Below are 15,889 nucleotides of genomic sequence, written 5' to 3'. Positions count from 1 at the left end.
TTCACTGTATTTTGCCATTTTCTCCACTGTAGAGTGATCTCCGAGTTGGTATATTTAGTTAGAGGGGTATGGGGGCACAGCCTCCCACATCAGGGGGTGTGGGGGGTGATGCCTCACACTTAGTTTGGCTGTAAACTTTTTTTTTTGGTGGCCGACAGTTCCGTTTCCCGGTAGTGTTCGCTGTTGTGGGATTCGATATTATGTGGTTGATGTTTAGGTGCTCGTTCACCTAAGCATTCAATCACGTAATATAGACCCTTATTTAAATAAACTCAAAATCTGTCATACAGCAGGGTAGATAGGAAGCTGCAGTTTGTATAACAAAGTTCTGAAAGCAAAATATAGGAGCTACCCTTTTCTGGCTCTTTACCAAGGTTATACAAAGATGGCATGCTTTGTTATGGTATTCTCTGGAAAGACAGCCCGAGTTTGGGGAATGGTGCAGTTTGGGGGTAAAATAATTAGTTGTCCTCAAAGAGATTTAATAGAGAAGTAATGATGTAATGATGCCACTCTGTGGCATATAGTAGTAAGTAATGATGTAATGATGCCACTCTGTGGCATGTAGTATAAGTAATGATGTAATGATGCCACTTTGTGGCATGCAGTAGTAATGATGTAATGATGCTACTCTGTGGCATGTAGTAGTAATGATGTAATGATGTCACTCTATGGCATATAGTAGTTAAGTAATGATGTAATGATGCTACTCTGTGGCATGTAGTAGTAAGTAATGATGTAATTATGCCACTCTGTGGCATGTAGTAGTCGGACCAAATCTACAGCATTATGTGGTATTCTGAAGATCATTCAGGAAAGAAATGTTTTACTACTAGATAGAGTTCAAAAGATCTTACTAGAAGAGTAGATGTGATTGGATGGAAGGGCATGAAAAGGCAGTCAAGGGTGTAAGTCTTTTCTCACACTAAAGAAAAAGAAATGACAGAAAAGACATGATATAGCTGCACAAGACTATGATATGGAAATATGAAAGGATTACACTCTGCAAGAAAGACAGGTAGGTGGAAGAACAGGGTGCAGACTTCAGATAGGTAGGTAGAAGAGCAGGGTGTAGGCTTCAGACAGGTAGGCAGAAGGAGATGGTGAAGGCTTCAGACAGGTAGGTGGAAGAACAGGGTGCAGGTTTCAGACAGGTAGGCGGAAGGAGATGGTGCAGGCTTCAGACAGGTAGGTGGAAAAACAGGGTGCAGGCTTCAGAGAAGTAGGCAGAAGAACAGGGTGCAGGCTTCAGACAGATAGGTGGAAGAACAGGGTGCAGGCTTCAGATGGGTAGGTGGAAAAACAGGGTGCAGGCTTCAGACAGGTAGGTGGAAGGACAGGGTGCAGGCTTCAGACAGGAAGGTGGAAGAACAGGGTGCAGGCTTCAGATGGGTAGGCGGAAAAACAGGGTGCAGGCTTCAGACAGGTAGGTGGAAGGACAGGGTGCAGGCTTCAGACAGGTAGGCGGAAGTACAGGCTGCAGGCTTCAGACAGGTAGGTGGAAGAACAGGGTACAGGTTTCAGACAGGTAGGTGGAAGAACAGGGTGCAGGCTTCAAATTATAGGTGCTAATTTCTTCCTAGTTCTGAAGAAGTATTTCTTCATTGAAATACTTGCTTTTCGATGGAATGTGCTTCATAATGGATAGTGGGGAAATGATCCACTGAGATATAAAAAAAAACATGAAATCAACAGAAAATGGGTAAGGGTGGGGAACTAGAGATATAAATGTTTTTATGGCCTGACTGGATACTTTGATTGCCTACTTTTGCTGTCAAATGAAATTAAATGTTGTCAACTAAAGGCAAATCCTTCAGTGAATATCATCAGACATGGGCATGTTTTTGGCCGGAACTAAAAAGGGGATTTAAATAAGATACGCTGTAGGTATAAAGTATGCATGTTAACAATGACCAAGCATTTTAACTGATTTCTTTTGTCATTCTTATTTTTGTTTCCTTTTCATCTCTTGCCTCCTGTCTGTATGTTCAGTTATTCTGCGTTCTGTACTCATTTTACTGCATTGGTGGTGAGATTTCTTGGATAAACACCAGAACACATCATACTGTGAACAGAGGCACTTTCTGGTCCAGACTTTATCTGTAGGCTCATGCAGTTGAACTGACATCTTAGAAATGCATGCATCTACATGTTGATTCAGTTATCTAGTGTACAGCCTCTTCTGGGTGTCACCCTGCCGTAATGTTGTCATGTCCACCGGCGGTGAGGGTCAACTGGAACTGGGCAAAAAAGGGCCTTCCCCCCCCCCCCCACACACACCACTGCCCCAATCCTAGTACCTAGTCACCATCCAATTACTGGAAAAAGTGCCCTGTGCTAGCGGGGGGCACAGGGGGTCAGCCTAGTTGGCCTATGCCTAAGGCCGGCTATGATGTCCACTTATTTATCCTGCTCATTCTTTGACTGTGCTGCAACCAGACTGCTGATTTAACCCTGGTCACTAGTGGCACAGACATCCTGTTCTCATGTCTTCATACTGAACATCGCTGATACATAAGGGTAAGTAAATATCAAGTCTGTGCTGGAAAAGCACTCAAAGAACTGCCATTTTGCAGAAAGATGACAGCATTCCATAGGAGGTTGTTTTCCAAAGTGTGAGGTAACTAAACAGCAAGGTCTAGTACATTTATGCTAGATTGAATTATGTTTACTGGGTGGTGGAACATAGAATAGGCCGTACTTCTAAAGATGAGAAGACCAAGATTTTAGAAGGATAATCCATCCTACAGGTAACTCGTCACTTTGTGCAGGTCAGACAGGATTTTTTTTTTAAGCTGTCACTATTGTTTGGATATTGTGCTGATGGGGTCAGGAGATTTGTGCTTGTCTTTAATGGCTGCAGTTCTCCATTCTAAACTGATGACCAGTATTTCAGTACCTCTCAGAAATACACCAGTGTAGCTTGATAATAATAGGGTAAGGGATTATTGTAAAGTTTTTCAAATATGAAACATCCGTCACTCTGTTTTGCGGCAGGGGTAGTACACTGGTGGTACAGTGCACATAAACTATCTGAATGTTGAACATGGATCAGACCATCCACCTCCTTAAAAATATAGTGCTCATCTCATCAAACAGTTCATTCATGCATTTTAAGAATAACCCCCAATTTGTTTGTACAAACTTGCCATGGTTGCTATCTCTGCTGCAGAATGGACCGACGATTCTGCATCCTATATCTTGGCATCCCTGAACCGCAATGGACCCTGACAGTATTACTCCTGGTTTGTTGAAGGGAACATTTGGTAAACGTCTTCTCTATGCTGCTGGTGACTAGCACATGCTGCATAGGTAACTACACACTTTTCACTTTCCCATATACCTCTATCCTGCTTTCTGTCTTTTGCTGTGCCTTTCCCATACACTGTATGATTCTTTATTACCTCTTGTGATTAGGATTTTTATATTTCCTTTCCAATGTTCCATCATTATTGAAAATCAGAGGGAGCCTTAGGAAAATAATCTTTTGCGATCTTTCAGTAAATTGCTCCCCACAGGTGCTTTGAAGTGAAACAATGAATCTTTTGTAAGATTTAGGGGCAACAGTGCAAGATGAACTGAGACAGAAGCGGATCGTTTCAAGGCCACTACTGGCAGTAGAATAGTTATTGTTCCAGAACCATTTAAAATCTGCCGTTTTGTACATTACTTGAATGTCAATGATTCCTAAGCCAATGAATAATTTTCAGTTTAAAGCTCAACAATTTGGGGCTGACATGACAGATGTACATACTGGCATTATTTGAGGGAATATTTTATATTTTCAGATGTCCTGCTTTGCCTTTTTGCTCTCCTTCCCACAGTGGTCTTTTTTTAACACACACACATGGGAGTTTGAACCCACCTGCTTCTACTTAATTGCTTAATATTTACTCCCCCTGTTGACAAGGCTAATGCCAGACCCCCCCACCACATGCACTCATTACTGACCTATCTATAGGGTGCCAGGGCTGCCAGACATATTCTGTTTCCAAGAGAAATTACAAATGATGTCAGTATTAAAGAAAAATACAAATTAAAAAAATATGAAATACATACACATATACATTTTGCATAAATTAACTTTGCAGATACTAATACGCAAGCTGATTTTTTTTGGAGATCTCAAGTGTCCTCGTGGGAAGGAAAACTGTAGTGGAAGGATGCAGAGACATAAATTCCTTACATCTGCCTCCATCAGTGGCAGTTTGGCTAATAGGCATTGCAACTATTGTGAACAAAGGTAGCAAAAATAAGCACAGAAAAATATACACAGCATATTAATTCTGGATGTTTTTTTTTTATCTCTTTCTGTGTTCTTAACATCCATTCTAACCACCAGAGTAACTGTAACTAACTTCTTTAAACTGGAAAAGGAAAGCGCTGTTGTTACTACTTGAAGCAACTCGTGTTTTGTATGTTTAACTTATGAAACAAAATCTCTTATTTCCACTGGCAGCAGCAACACAAGATTTCAGAGCTGCGGATTAGTTATGAAACACGATAAGACTCACGTTTTCACATAAGGGTCTGAGTAGCCATTGACATCCATAGCAGCAAGGTGTGCACAGCGGACGATCCCCACCACAAGTCCGCCTCTCTCTGTACAGTACGTGAGGTAGAGGAGAATGCGGCCTCGTTCTTCTAACTGCCACTCTTCTGCCTGCTCCAGCTGCGAACAGAGAGGAGAGGAGTTACTTGACTGATACCTGAAAAAAAACATGTTTAGGCTAACAAACTTAGTTTTTGCCCTCTTGATTGCTACTATACTTAACAGCAGAGGCTGTGTGCTTGCCTGATGTGGCATAGTGTGTGATGTGTAGGCCCTGTTGCTCTGCAGAAGTTGAAGGTTTGAATCCCTGTGTCCTGATATACTGATATATGTTTTACTATTGGAAGGAGCCCCCCGTGGAACTCAGAGGATGTGGGTTGATTCTCCAATACCTACTCTGTCAGTGTTTTGATCCTTTTCTGTTTAGTAACTGTGAATTTTGCCATTGTTCCTGTCTTGATGTTCTCAGAAGCTAGGGGAGTGAATCATAGTGTCCCAATGTAATGGTATGATTCTACTGTGCTTGGTTAGTATTTGGAGGTTGTAGATCTGTATCTTAATGTCCTATTGTAATAGTACAATTCTGCTGTACCTGGCACTTGGAAGTTATGAGTCTGAATCCCATTGCCCTAGTTTTTAGATTTATTAATCCTGAAACATACATTTGGGTATGAGATCTGGAACATGTTGTACATGTGTGCTGCAAGTTTAAAACCCAATGCATTACTATTTTGGTGGGTTCTTTTTAGTGTACTTAGAGCCAGTCAGTTTTCTGGACAACTTAAAGTTATTCATGATATAAAAGTAGGTATTAAAAATAAATACAAAGCATCAGTAGAAATATATCATAACTATTAACACAGTGAATGCTTTCATCAATGGGTTTATATTAGTACATCAAAGTATTACTACTTCAAATGTACTAATATCGAACCCTTTGCATTGAACGCTGACTATAGCGAAGCTACAGAATATCGAATACTTTCCTAGGGAAAGTATTCGGTGGGCCGTTTCTGCAGCTTCACTCTTTCCTCGACTGTGGAGCGAAGGTTATGGACGGGGTTAAGGTAAGTGTGTGAACGAAGGTGAGTGTGCGATAGGGACCTTAGGATTAGGGAGCGGGTAAGGTGAGTGTGCGATAGCGGCTTTAGGGTTAGGGAGCGGGTAAGATGAGTGTGCGGTAGTTACAGACCTTAGGGTTAGGGTTGGGTTAAGGTAAGTGGATAGCTAGTAGTGTATGTATGGTTTAGTGTAGGGTTTTGTGAAGTGTATGTGTGTGGATTATGTATTTTGGTGTGCTTGTGTTGTGTGTATGTTTGTTGGAAGAGCAAATTTTTTCCCTGGGAAAAAAATTTGCTGTTATGAGTGTTCGATGTTGCGGTGTTTCGAGTGAAATGGTTCAATATTAGAACATTCAATGTAGTAATACTTTGATGTTCTAATATAAACCCTTCATCAACAGTATCCATAAGGACTTCAGACTTCTAAGTTTTACCATTAAAAATCATTATTAAATGCAGTTACTTAAAAATTACAAACCATTCCTTAAATATGCATTTACCATACAAAGAAGTACTAATGTAGTTAAATGCCATGGAAAAGCCAGGTACTAATGATTCTTTGAATTTGAGATGCTTGCTTAAGGAAAAGGATTACAAACATGTTTCATATTAACAATGAAATGAATGAGATTGGATTGTATAAATCATGTAACTTTTAAGTAATTGCATTAAAATTATTTTTATTGCTGAAATGTATCAGTCTGATGAAGTCCTAATGAGGTATAAGTTATATTACTGAAAGTGCTTACTATTTGAGTAAAGTTTGTAGTGATAATATATGCTTAACATTTTGGGGCTGACATCTGTAGCTGTACATACTTTTACTTATTTTAGATAACAAGCATCTTATCCACATAACTTTTAATTTTGCCTCTTTATTCACAATAGCTTTCTTTTTAATCAATATTCAGAAATAGCTCACTTACTAATTTTCAGAGTAGAAAACACAAAACCGGTTTATTCTAAATAAATGGCCAGTAGAAATAAGTTCAGAATGAACTGGCTCCCCACCTAAGCATCATGTTCAATCATAGCCTCATGTCAGGCTTTGTGCCCAATGAATGGCGCATAGCAACAGTTATCCCACTCCACAAAGGGGGAGCCACCACTGATCCCAGGAACTATTGCCCTATTAGCCTAATGGGCCTAGTCTGTAAGGCCATGGAACGTATCATCATGGAACTCATAAACAAAGACATTGGTAACCTTCAAACTCTGGACCCCATCTAGTTCAGATTTGTGAAAGGCAGATCATGCCTCCTGAACTTGATTGACTTCTTTGAGGCAGTCAGCAAAGCTGTAGATGAGGGTAAGGTGGTTCACACAGCCTATCTTGACCTCACCAAGGCTTTTGACACCACCCCCCATTTGGAATTATAGCTAAACTCACTAAACTAGGTATAAATCCCTACGTTAAAAGATGGGTTGCCAACTGGCTCACTCACAGAACCCACACTGTAAAAGTTGCAGACCCCAAATCTGACTTCAAACCAGTGACAAGTGGAGGTACTCAGGAGGTTCAGTCCTGCGACCTCTCCTGTTTGGTATCTACTTCTCTGAAGTACAGGCTAACACAGAAGGCCTTTGCCTAATGAAGTTTTCAGATGACTGCAAACTAGGAGCCATAGTCGAGTCCCCAAATAATGTGGACATCCTACAGAAGGGCCTCAATGAGACAGATGCCTGGTGTCAGAGCCATGGCCTCAAGCTCAATGCAAAAAGTGCATTGTCATCCCCTTTGGTAAAAACTCTGTACCCATGAACTACCACATAGGAGGCAGTCTAGTTAACGCCGAATGTGTGAAAAGAGGCCTTGTGACCCAGGTGGACAGTAGTCTCTTCTTTGATAATCACATAACTACAGTAGTCAGGAAATCCTTCTACGTGGCACACCTCATCACAAATGGGTTCTCTTTCAGGCAAAAAGAGGTCATTGTTGCCCTCTAAGTGACAATTATTATACCAATTATAGAGTACAATGCCCCTTTTGGAATGTACCTCACAAGACCTCTGCAGCACCTGGAAAGGCCACAGAAGTACCTCACAGAGGATTACTGGCCTCAAACAGATGCTCTACACTGACCGTCTCAAAACCTCCAGCTTTACTCCATGGCATATCGTCTACTCCGATGTGATCTCTGCCTAACATATAAAGCTATGTCAAACCCAGAGCTACACCTAAAGAAATCCCAATCCTTCTGAGCTACACGCTCTAGGAACCTAAACCTTGTCACCACAATAAACAGGACATGCTGGAGGGATAGATTCCTGTCCCAGAAATGTCCCATACTCTGGAACAAGCTACCCATCTATGTCAAGCAAAGTTCCTCATTAGCACTCTTCAAGAAAAATCTTGATGAATGGATGGGAAATAGGAAATTCACCCCGGGGATCACTTCTGTGTCTCTGCTCGACAGTGGCACAAGAAAATAACTTTCTTGGGTGGCGTAAGCCAGGGAACCTTGTTGGCTAGGTTTACTTATGCCCTTGGGCCATTAGCCTAGTACCTACCTATGAACCTATGAACTTTTGTTATCAGGATGTAGAACCTAATACATTTCCTCCAGCTTTGCTGTAATCTCGTCTCCACTTTCATTCGGTAACCTGGTTGGTCTTCCTCTATCTTATCTTCCAGAAATCATTATTTTTTATCTGCCTTGAGAAATCTAGTGTTGTTTCAACAAGCACCTCAAGACTTTTTTCCCCCTAGTTTGAAGAGTCAGCACTCTGGAAATCCATTCCTGTTTCATTTATCAGAATTCCAGAAATCCAGACCTATTTCCTCCACAAATACCAATTTCAAAACTGACTCCTTTCTATTTATCAATACCCAAGAAATCTAGATTATCTCCTTCTGTCTCTACCCCATAAAGCTGGTTCCTTCTAGTAAGCTAGCATGGTAACCATTTGAAATGCCAGACCCACTAGAGTGAGTCCCAGAATGCGGAGACTGAATAGCTAAAAGATCAGACTTATGTATGCTATATCCAAGATCCTATTTCTTGAAATAATCCAGTTTCTCTGAGGTATGGCAGTCTTGGAGATGGTACATATCAGTTCAGGGTGTGTGTGGGGCTTTCCCCCTTGAAAAAAGAAATTTTAAGGAGAAGAGCGATTTTGATGTCTCCTGTGTTTTTGGTATTTTTTTACATGTCAGCACTTGGCATTTTGAATGCTGACATTTCAATAGGAGCCAAGCACCACAACAGAAATGTGCTTCTTATGCTTATTAATCATAACTGAAATTAAAGCTACTTTAAAATGCTAGAGGGTGAAATATTCAATACCTTGAAGTTGTTTTCCTTCTGTCTAGCTTGATTTCTGAATGGGCAGTACTTGCTCTTACTTTAATTGTATTTTGTTTGCTTATCTGGGGCACAGTACATGAAGTATGTTGCTCAGACAGGCATTTACATTTTACAAGGTAACAGGAACAGTTGTTGGAAGTACAACAGCCCAGCTTTCCTACTGCCACTTACAGTGCTTCAGAAGACAAGTTCACTAACATCCAAAGGACTCTGAGCATTAAACTGAGATAGTTTCCCTTCTCTGGATTATATGGCAGAATGCAGTTAAATGACTGGATGTACATTTGTGTTATCACACATTTTTTGCTTGTGGCTAACAGTGGGTGTTTGCATTACTACTCTGCTCTTATTTTTTTCTTCCCCTGGCATATCCCAGTGCCCCTCCATCTATCGCTAGGTCTCCTAGACTCTACTTTCATCCCTGGACTATCTCCGATATGAGCTGGGGCAGGTGTGGAACCTAAGTACAAACTGGGGGTGGGATCATGCTGTCAACTTTGGTTGAAGGGTTCTCACACCTCCTTGTAGCATCTGAGGGGCAGGTGTGCAATAGCAATGTGTATCATATTGTCCCGCTTCTATGGCGAATTAGCCAATGCCTACCACCCTTCCATCTTTTTAGACAACACTCCTCACCTTGTTCCCAACCTGCACTGGAGATCGGTATGAGGAACACCCAGACAAGAGTGCCACCCCAGGAATGACACCTCCCATCCCTTCCTGCCAGCACCTTAGCTACATGGGCCACTTATCGAACCCCAGTCACCTGGCCACGTTAAGGGCTTTATCCCTCTGTGCCACAGCACTGGCTGTACTGCCAATCTACTTTTCTGGGTTGAGATTGAGGTTGGGTGTAGTTTATATAAATAGGGGGGAGGGGGGCAGTGTCACATTATTATAATTTGGAGAAAGTCATATGAGTTGCAGATGGTGTGATCTCAGAGTATTTAAGTTATATGAGGGGGTGTAACCTTCCCACTACCTGTATTTTTTAAATGTTGAGGAATTGCAGTTTTGGTAGAACAAATTCAGAAGTCTGAAATCTAAAGCAACTTGTATTGTAAAAACTGTGCCAGTTCAATGAAAGTTAACACATCATATCTGTATTTAAGTGGAGTCTTCAATGACTTTTTTTAGTTATGTGCTTTATGCCTTAAAACTGTAACATGGGACTGTATATAATGACTGACATTTTGCAGCCTAAACAACTCCCTCTTTTAGTGTGTATATACTAATGTACAAAGGCATTTGGGTGTACAAGTCCACATAACCATTTTAACAAACAAAAGATAAATACAGGTCATTAACTATAGAGCTGTTTACACCTTTAAGGTAAAGTCGGCAGGTGACAGTCTGTGTTCATTAGTTCATTACTTCTATATCCAGAGGTATATCAGGTGTTTTCTTCTTAGTTCCAGTTATTCGTATTATAAGATTATCTTTAAAACAACAACATTGAGTGGATGTAAGACAGTCAGGAAAATTGATGCACTCTTTAAGAATTTATTATTCATAAAGTTTCTATTTTTGAAAACCTTTTTATCTCCAGTTTTATTACTATAACTGTTCCCTGGTGATGATACTTTGGAAACACAGAATGACTCCAAGTCTGGCAGATGATTAATTTAGTCAGATTCCCTTTCGCTGCACCAACTTTATGACTCATATCTGCAGTCATGTAAGCTAGAGCTGCCTACAATGAAGTCACTTCAAAGCAGTAATGCTGTCATAAGCAGCAAACTCAACACTGTTGATGTAATTCAGATAGCTAGTCATGTCACTTACTAGACTTTATGGTACGGTACTGAAAACATTCTCAGCTGAAACACATAAGCACTTCTGAATTGTACATTACAGTTCCAAAAATATTACAAACACATTCGCGCACGGACACACACACACACACACACACACACACACACACACACACACACACACACACACACACACACACACACACACACACACGCAATGCACATATTATAAGACATTTCTCAGAAAACAAACATATTTGTATTGGCACCTCTTTCCCATATTCTAACAGCAATCCAGACTATCACAATGCTGTCAGTTCTGCTATTGGTATACTTTTACCTCATCAAAATGAACACACGTTTTATTCTTTACCAACTCCCCGTGCAGAATTGTGCATATTGGCAGTTCTTACCTGAAATTAATGGATATCTATAAACATTATATTTCTGCCACTGGATACCCAAAGAGTTTAAAGAAATGTTAATCTAGTGGACTCTCTGATGGCCTTGTGCAAACAGCCAGGTCTTCAATATTACTGTCAACTGGCCTTTATTCTGCACAATTACTTAAGTGCCATTCCAATCAGTATGTATTTATCTGTTTGTTTGTTAAAATGGTTAAGTAGACTTAGTCAAAACTGGTCCCATTTCAGTGACAATTTGGGAAAGAACTTGTATAGAAAATATTTACAATTCTAAGAAATGGAAAAAAGATGAGGTGACTACGTAGCTATGTTGTCTTTTTTATTATTAGTGGAGTCTGTGTGCATGCGTGTGTGTGTGTGTGTGTGTGTGTGTGTGTGTGTGTGTGTGTGTGTGTGTGTGTGTCTCTGCTTGTATGCATACACAGTTGTCATTCACTTCATTGAACTGGCTGCAAATCAATGGAGTGAATAACTATGAAATGCTGTCAAATGATCTGTTCATTGAAATTTTAAGATTTTTAGATGAATAGAACATGGAATGATGCAGTTAAGGTAAATGTGGGTTTGGGAAACAAATGCTGAAAGTTTCAGCTATTCTAATGTTTTGGCAGTAGAAGGTGGGAGTGTTTGTGCAAGTGTAGACATGGTTAGAGTAAGGGTTAAGTAAGGGATACATTTAATGGAGTGCAGGTGTGCTGCTACTTGTGTTTCTGAGTTGTCTTGCGTAATGGTTGTATTACGGAAAGGGTTTTTCAAAGGTAAGGTGCAGCATTAGGCTTTGGAGCAGTATTAGGGTTAGCAGGCTTAAATAGGGTGGTCCTTCACCCCCACACCCCTGGACCACCTTACTGATACCTGCTAACCATAACCTTGACCCTAATCCTGACAGCTACCACTATTCCGACAAATTAAGTCTTACTGTTTGGTGGGTTTTGATCAGACAGCAAAAGGAAACTTGTTTCCTTTTGTGATCTTTTTTCAGTGTCAGGTTTTCACTATTTTGATTTTTGAAATGCTGACTTTGATTACTTGATCTGTTGTCAATGCTTTTGCATTTAGATAAACCAATGTACACCGCTAACTAGTTCTAGAGAAACAGACACTTAAAAGGGAATAGAAAAAAATGTTACCTTGGAAGTCTGGCTTTTTTTATTACTATCTTTAGTTTTATGGTATTTTGTAAATGAGGTTATGTACTCTTGATCCTGGCTCAGAACACACTTTATTTGCTGATTGTTATATTCCCTATCATCCCTTTTCTAGCTTCTTCTTGTCACCATTTTGGACATTAAAAAAATTATCAGAAAATGAGAAACTAGTTTTTCCGTAATCCATTTGTTTCTTACTTTTTAGTAAGTAGTGTGCTTTTTTTTCAAGGTTGATAAGATTTCTGCAATTTATTTCTCAGTTGAGATTTTATTTTATACCGATTTTTTTCATTCTCATTAAATGAGCTATTGAAGCTACATAAAATGAGAGAGAGAGAGAGAGAGAGGGGAAAAATGAAGGTAACATGGCAGGAAGACAGCAGTATCAGAGGGGTTAATCCTGAGGTTTTTTAGATCCCTTCTACTGCTGTGCCATCTAGTTTGTGATGGGCTGTCAGATGAACTGTCAAAGTGCGTCTGTAAGACAGTCCCTCTGCTTTCTGCACAGCCTTGGGCTCCTCTGAGGGATCGTTGCTGTTAAAATTTCAAAACCAGCTGCCTTCACACACATCATGGAGGGCTTATGCTAACTTCCCTGGAATTTCTTATATAGGAGTGCATCGAAATGCAGAGCTGACTCACAAATGCACAATGTATACCATTTTATACCCAAATGCATACATGCTGTACAGGGTCTCACAGGTAAGTATGTGTATATACACAAGTCCCCTGTTCTGATGCATGCATCTGTGACTACATTTTCTGCAAATGCACTTAAAAGCAATATTTTATTTTAGTTGCTGCTTCTTCAAAGGTAGGCAGTACATTGTAGCAACTGTCAATATAAATAAATGCTCATTTGTTAACCAGGTCGGCCCACTGGACACACAGTCCCTTTTCAGGGTCAGCCCAGGAGCAACGTCTGGTTATGTGATTGGCTTAAGGTCACACATTAGACAAATGAGGGCTTTACCATTTGCACCGTTTGCCAAACGATATATGCCTTTCAGATCTGGTGAACTATGGGTGGTAAAAGTGCTTTAAATGCACATGTCTCAGAAAGGGTGTCTCTTCCTGGATACGAGTCTTGCCTCCTGTTTTCACATCTCATTGTTTTTCTTTTTCAGTTTGCACCTGTGAGTTTTATTTATTTGCATAGTTTTGTTTGTTCAGTGTTATGTTTTACTTACCTTTAATGAAAGCAACACAAAGAATTCCTTTATGGGGAACAGAAACACCAATTTGCCTGTTTTATATAATTAGAAACCCATTCATGCAGTACGTTTCTCCTGTACCTCATTCAATGAGAAATAATCTCATGTCTCTCAGAAATTATTTTCCATCAGTTGTATGCAATTCAATTTCTGGAAACTTTACCACATAAGAGGTTTTATTTTAGACACTAGAAATATTTGACAGATTCTGCACATCAGCAAAACCTCTCATAGGATTAGGGAAAACAGTCTTGCTTAACAATATAGATGCTTTGAGTATTTGTCTTTCCTGTTATGCAACTTGCTCTCATGGTAAATGTTAAGTTTTGGATATTTATTACTGCCTCCACATAATGGCTGATTCTGGCTTAAAATCTGAGACTGCTGTTGTTCTTGGAGATCCAGTGAAAAGTGGGAAAAATAAACTCTGGTGACAGATGGGGACTTCTTGAGTACCTATCTTTTCTCTCTGCTTTCCTACCATCAAGTCAAATCTCTCCTTGGTACTCCCCCAAGATATGTCCTAAGTCTGTCCCATGCAGTTGTGAATATCTATATCTATGTATATATATATTTTATAATTTTAGGGTCCCTAACTCCACATGACTATCCAGCCTCCCACTTTGATGCCCTGTAGATCCATTCTTTTTCCCTTGGGATGAGACCGCAGTGGCCCATTCATTCCTTTTGGAGGCAAGAGAAAAGCTCTGAGAGAAGTGCTATCATCCACTGCAAACACACACACACACACACTGCTATCATCTAGTGCATCTGTGTGTGTATGTGTGTATGTGTGTGTGTGTGTGTGTGTGTGTGTGTGTGTGTGTGTGTGTGTGTGTGTGTGTGTGTGTGTCTGTGTGTGTGTGTGTGTTTGTGTCTGTGTGTCTGTGTCTGTGTATCTGTGTGTGGAGGGGAGGCTTTTTCTAAAAAATAAGCAGCCTTGTCATAAAAGTGTGGTTCTGACATCCACAATATGCTTGAAACATAAGGTGCATGTATGCTTCTACATTTGCAGCCCCTTGTTCAGAGCTAAGTACCATATGAGCAAACATATGTCATGGCCCACTCAGTGGAACAGCCATGACCCCTTTCCATGAGCTGGGTGTGTTACTGCACAACTCCTGTCTCTCCTATAATGGCTTTAATATTTTTGATCTCATAGCCATGCATCCATCTTCTTTGCTGGAAAAAACATAATATTGTGATATTGCTTCTAAATAGTTCACTTCCTCATCTCTTTTGTAACACTGACAGTTTGAATTATGTTGATTCCACTGGAGAGTGTAGGAAGTGCTGTCTGTCTGGCCCAGACTATGACCTAGATGACCTTACAACTTGTGGCCTGGAGAGGGTGGGAATAAGTGGCCACTACTGGCTTCATTCTGTAGTTATCAGGGGACATGGTAGTGCAGCACAAAACCTAAGACACATGCCTGGCATGCCAAACAATGCTTGACTATAGCCATTTACTGGCATGCGTGCAGAAGCATGTGTATGTCACTGGGCTAGCACTGCATGTGCTGCTTTGGTGGCATGTATATTAAGCCACAAGGGAGTAATGCTAGAGATCTAATCTGAAAACCTGTGCTCCTTGTGGGTTGATGGCTGCCCTCCTCAACTCTCTCCTTCCTGCCCCCACTGTCTGCAGGCACTAGGAGGAGAAAGGGAAGAGTGATTTTGTCAGAGTTCTGGGACTTAATGGTGCCCAGGTACAGGTTCAAAATTAAAAAAAAATAGGCATAATAAATCTGTAATGTTCCCATTTTTCATAGAAGTCCTCACTGTTCTGTATTACACATATTCTTCTGACAAGTAACACATATAAGTATATCTCAGTTTCAGGAATATGTATCTACTGAAGAAATGGCATAATCTTGAAGACAATGTGATGGTCCCTACTCTGGGTCAGCAAACAAGGAGATCCAGTCTTCACCACTGACACCGGTGAAGGACAGCCACTAAGAGCAAAGATGGATACACACAGTATCTTCAGATGCAGCTCTCTGCACCAAGCACAATTTCCCTTAAGAGCACACAGTGAGCACACCCCCAAGCTGGGGATGGACTCTCTTACTCTCTCCTGGCCCCAGACAAGACTCCACAATGACCACTTTGGAGCTCTGTGTCCCTGTTCCCAATAGCTGATACACACACACACACACACACACACACACACACACACACACACACACGCACACATCTGAGAAAGGATGCCACAGATTTGTCAGGTGTGCTCCTTCTGTCCAGACTATGAGGTAATCACACTGCCACCAGTCAACTACTCTGAGGCTCTTACAAGGGTACCAAATTATACTGAGTAAACTTAATACTAATACAAATGGTAGAGTTTGACTAATGCAGCAAGGCTTTCAGGAGTGGCCACAGTGTCACTAAAATAAGCATAAGCATAAGTACTCTCAAAATGTT

The 15,889-nt window shown here is 40.6% G+C and overlaps 1 protein-coding gene across 2 annotated transcripts in view; it reads right to left on the bottom strand.

Moving 5' to 3' along the window:
• The window catches only part of DOC2A (double C2 domain alpha), a 1,042,537-nt gene that overhangs the window by 59,838 nt on the left and 966,810 nt on the right, over positions 1–15,889 (bottom strand). For both annotated transcript variants that reach the window (XM_044087933.1, XM_044087934.1), the window contains one exon: positions 4,515–4,672. In XM_044087933.1, the coding sequence (XP_043943868.1) occupies positions 4,515–4,672 (158 nt within the window). The remainder of the gene's footprint in view (positions 1–4,514; positions 4,673–15,889) is intronic.

Source organism: Protopterus annectens, chromosome 11.part0, assembly GCF_019279795.1.
Source record: "Protopterus annectens isolate FY-2018-M chromosome 11.part0, PAN1.0, whole genome shotgun sequence".
NCBI lineage: Eukaryota > Metazoa > Chordata > Ceratodontiformes > Protopteridae > Protopterus > Protopterus annectens.
This window is presented reverse-complemented; position numbering and strand designations above follow the sequence as displayed.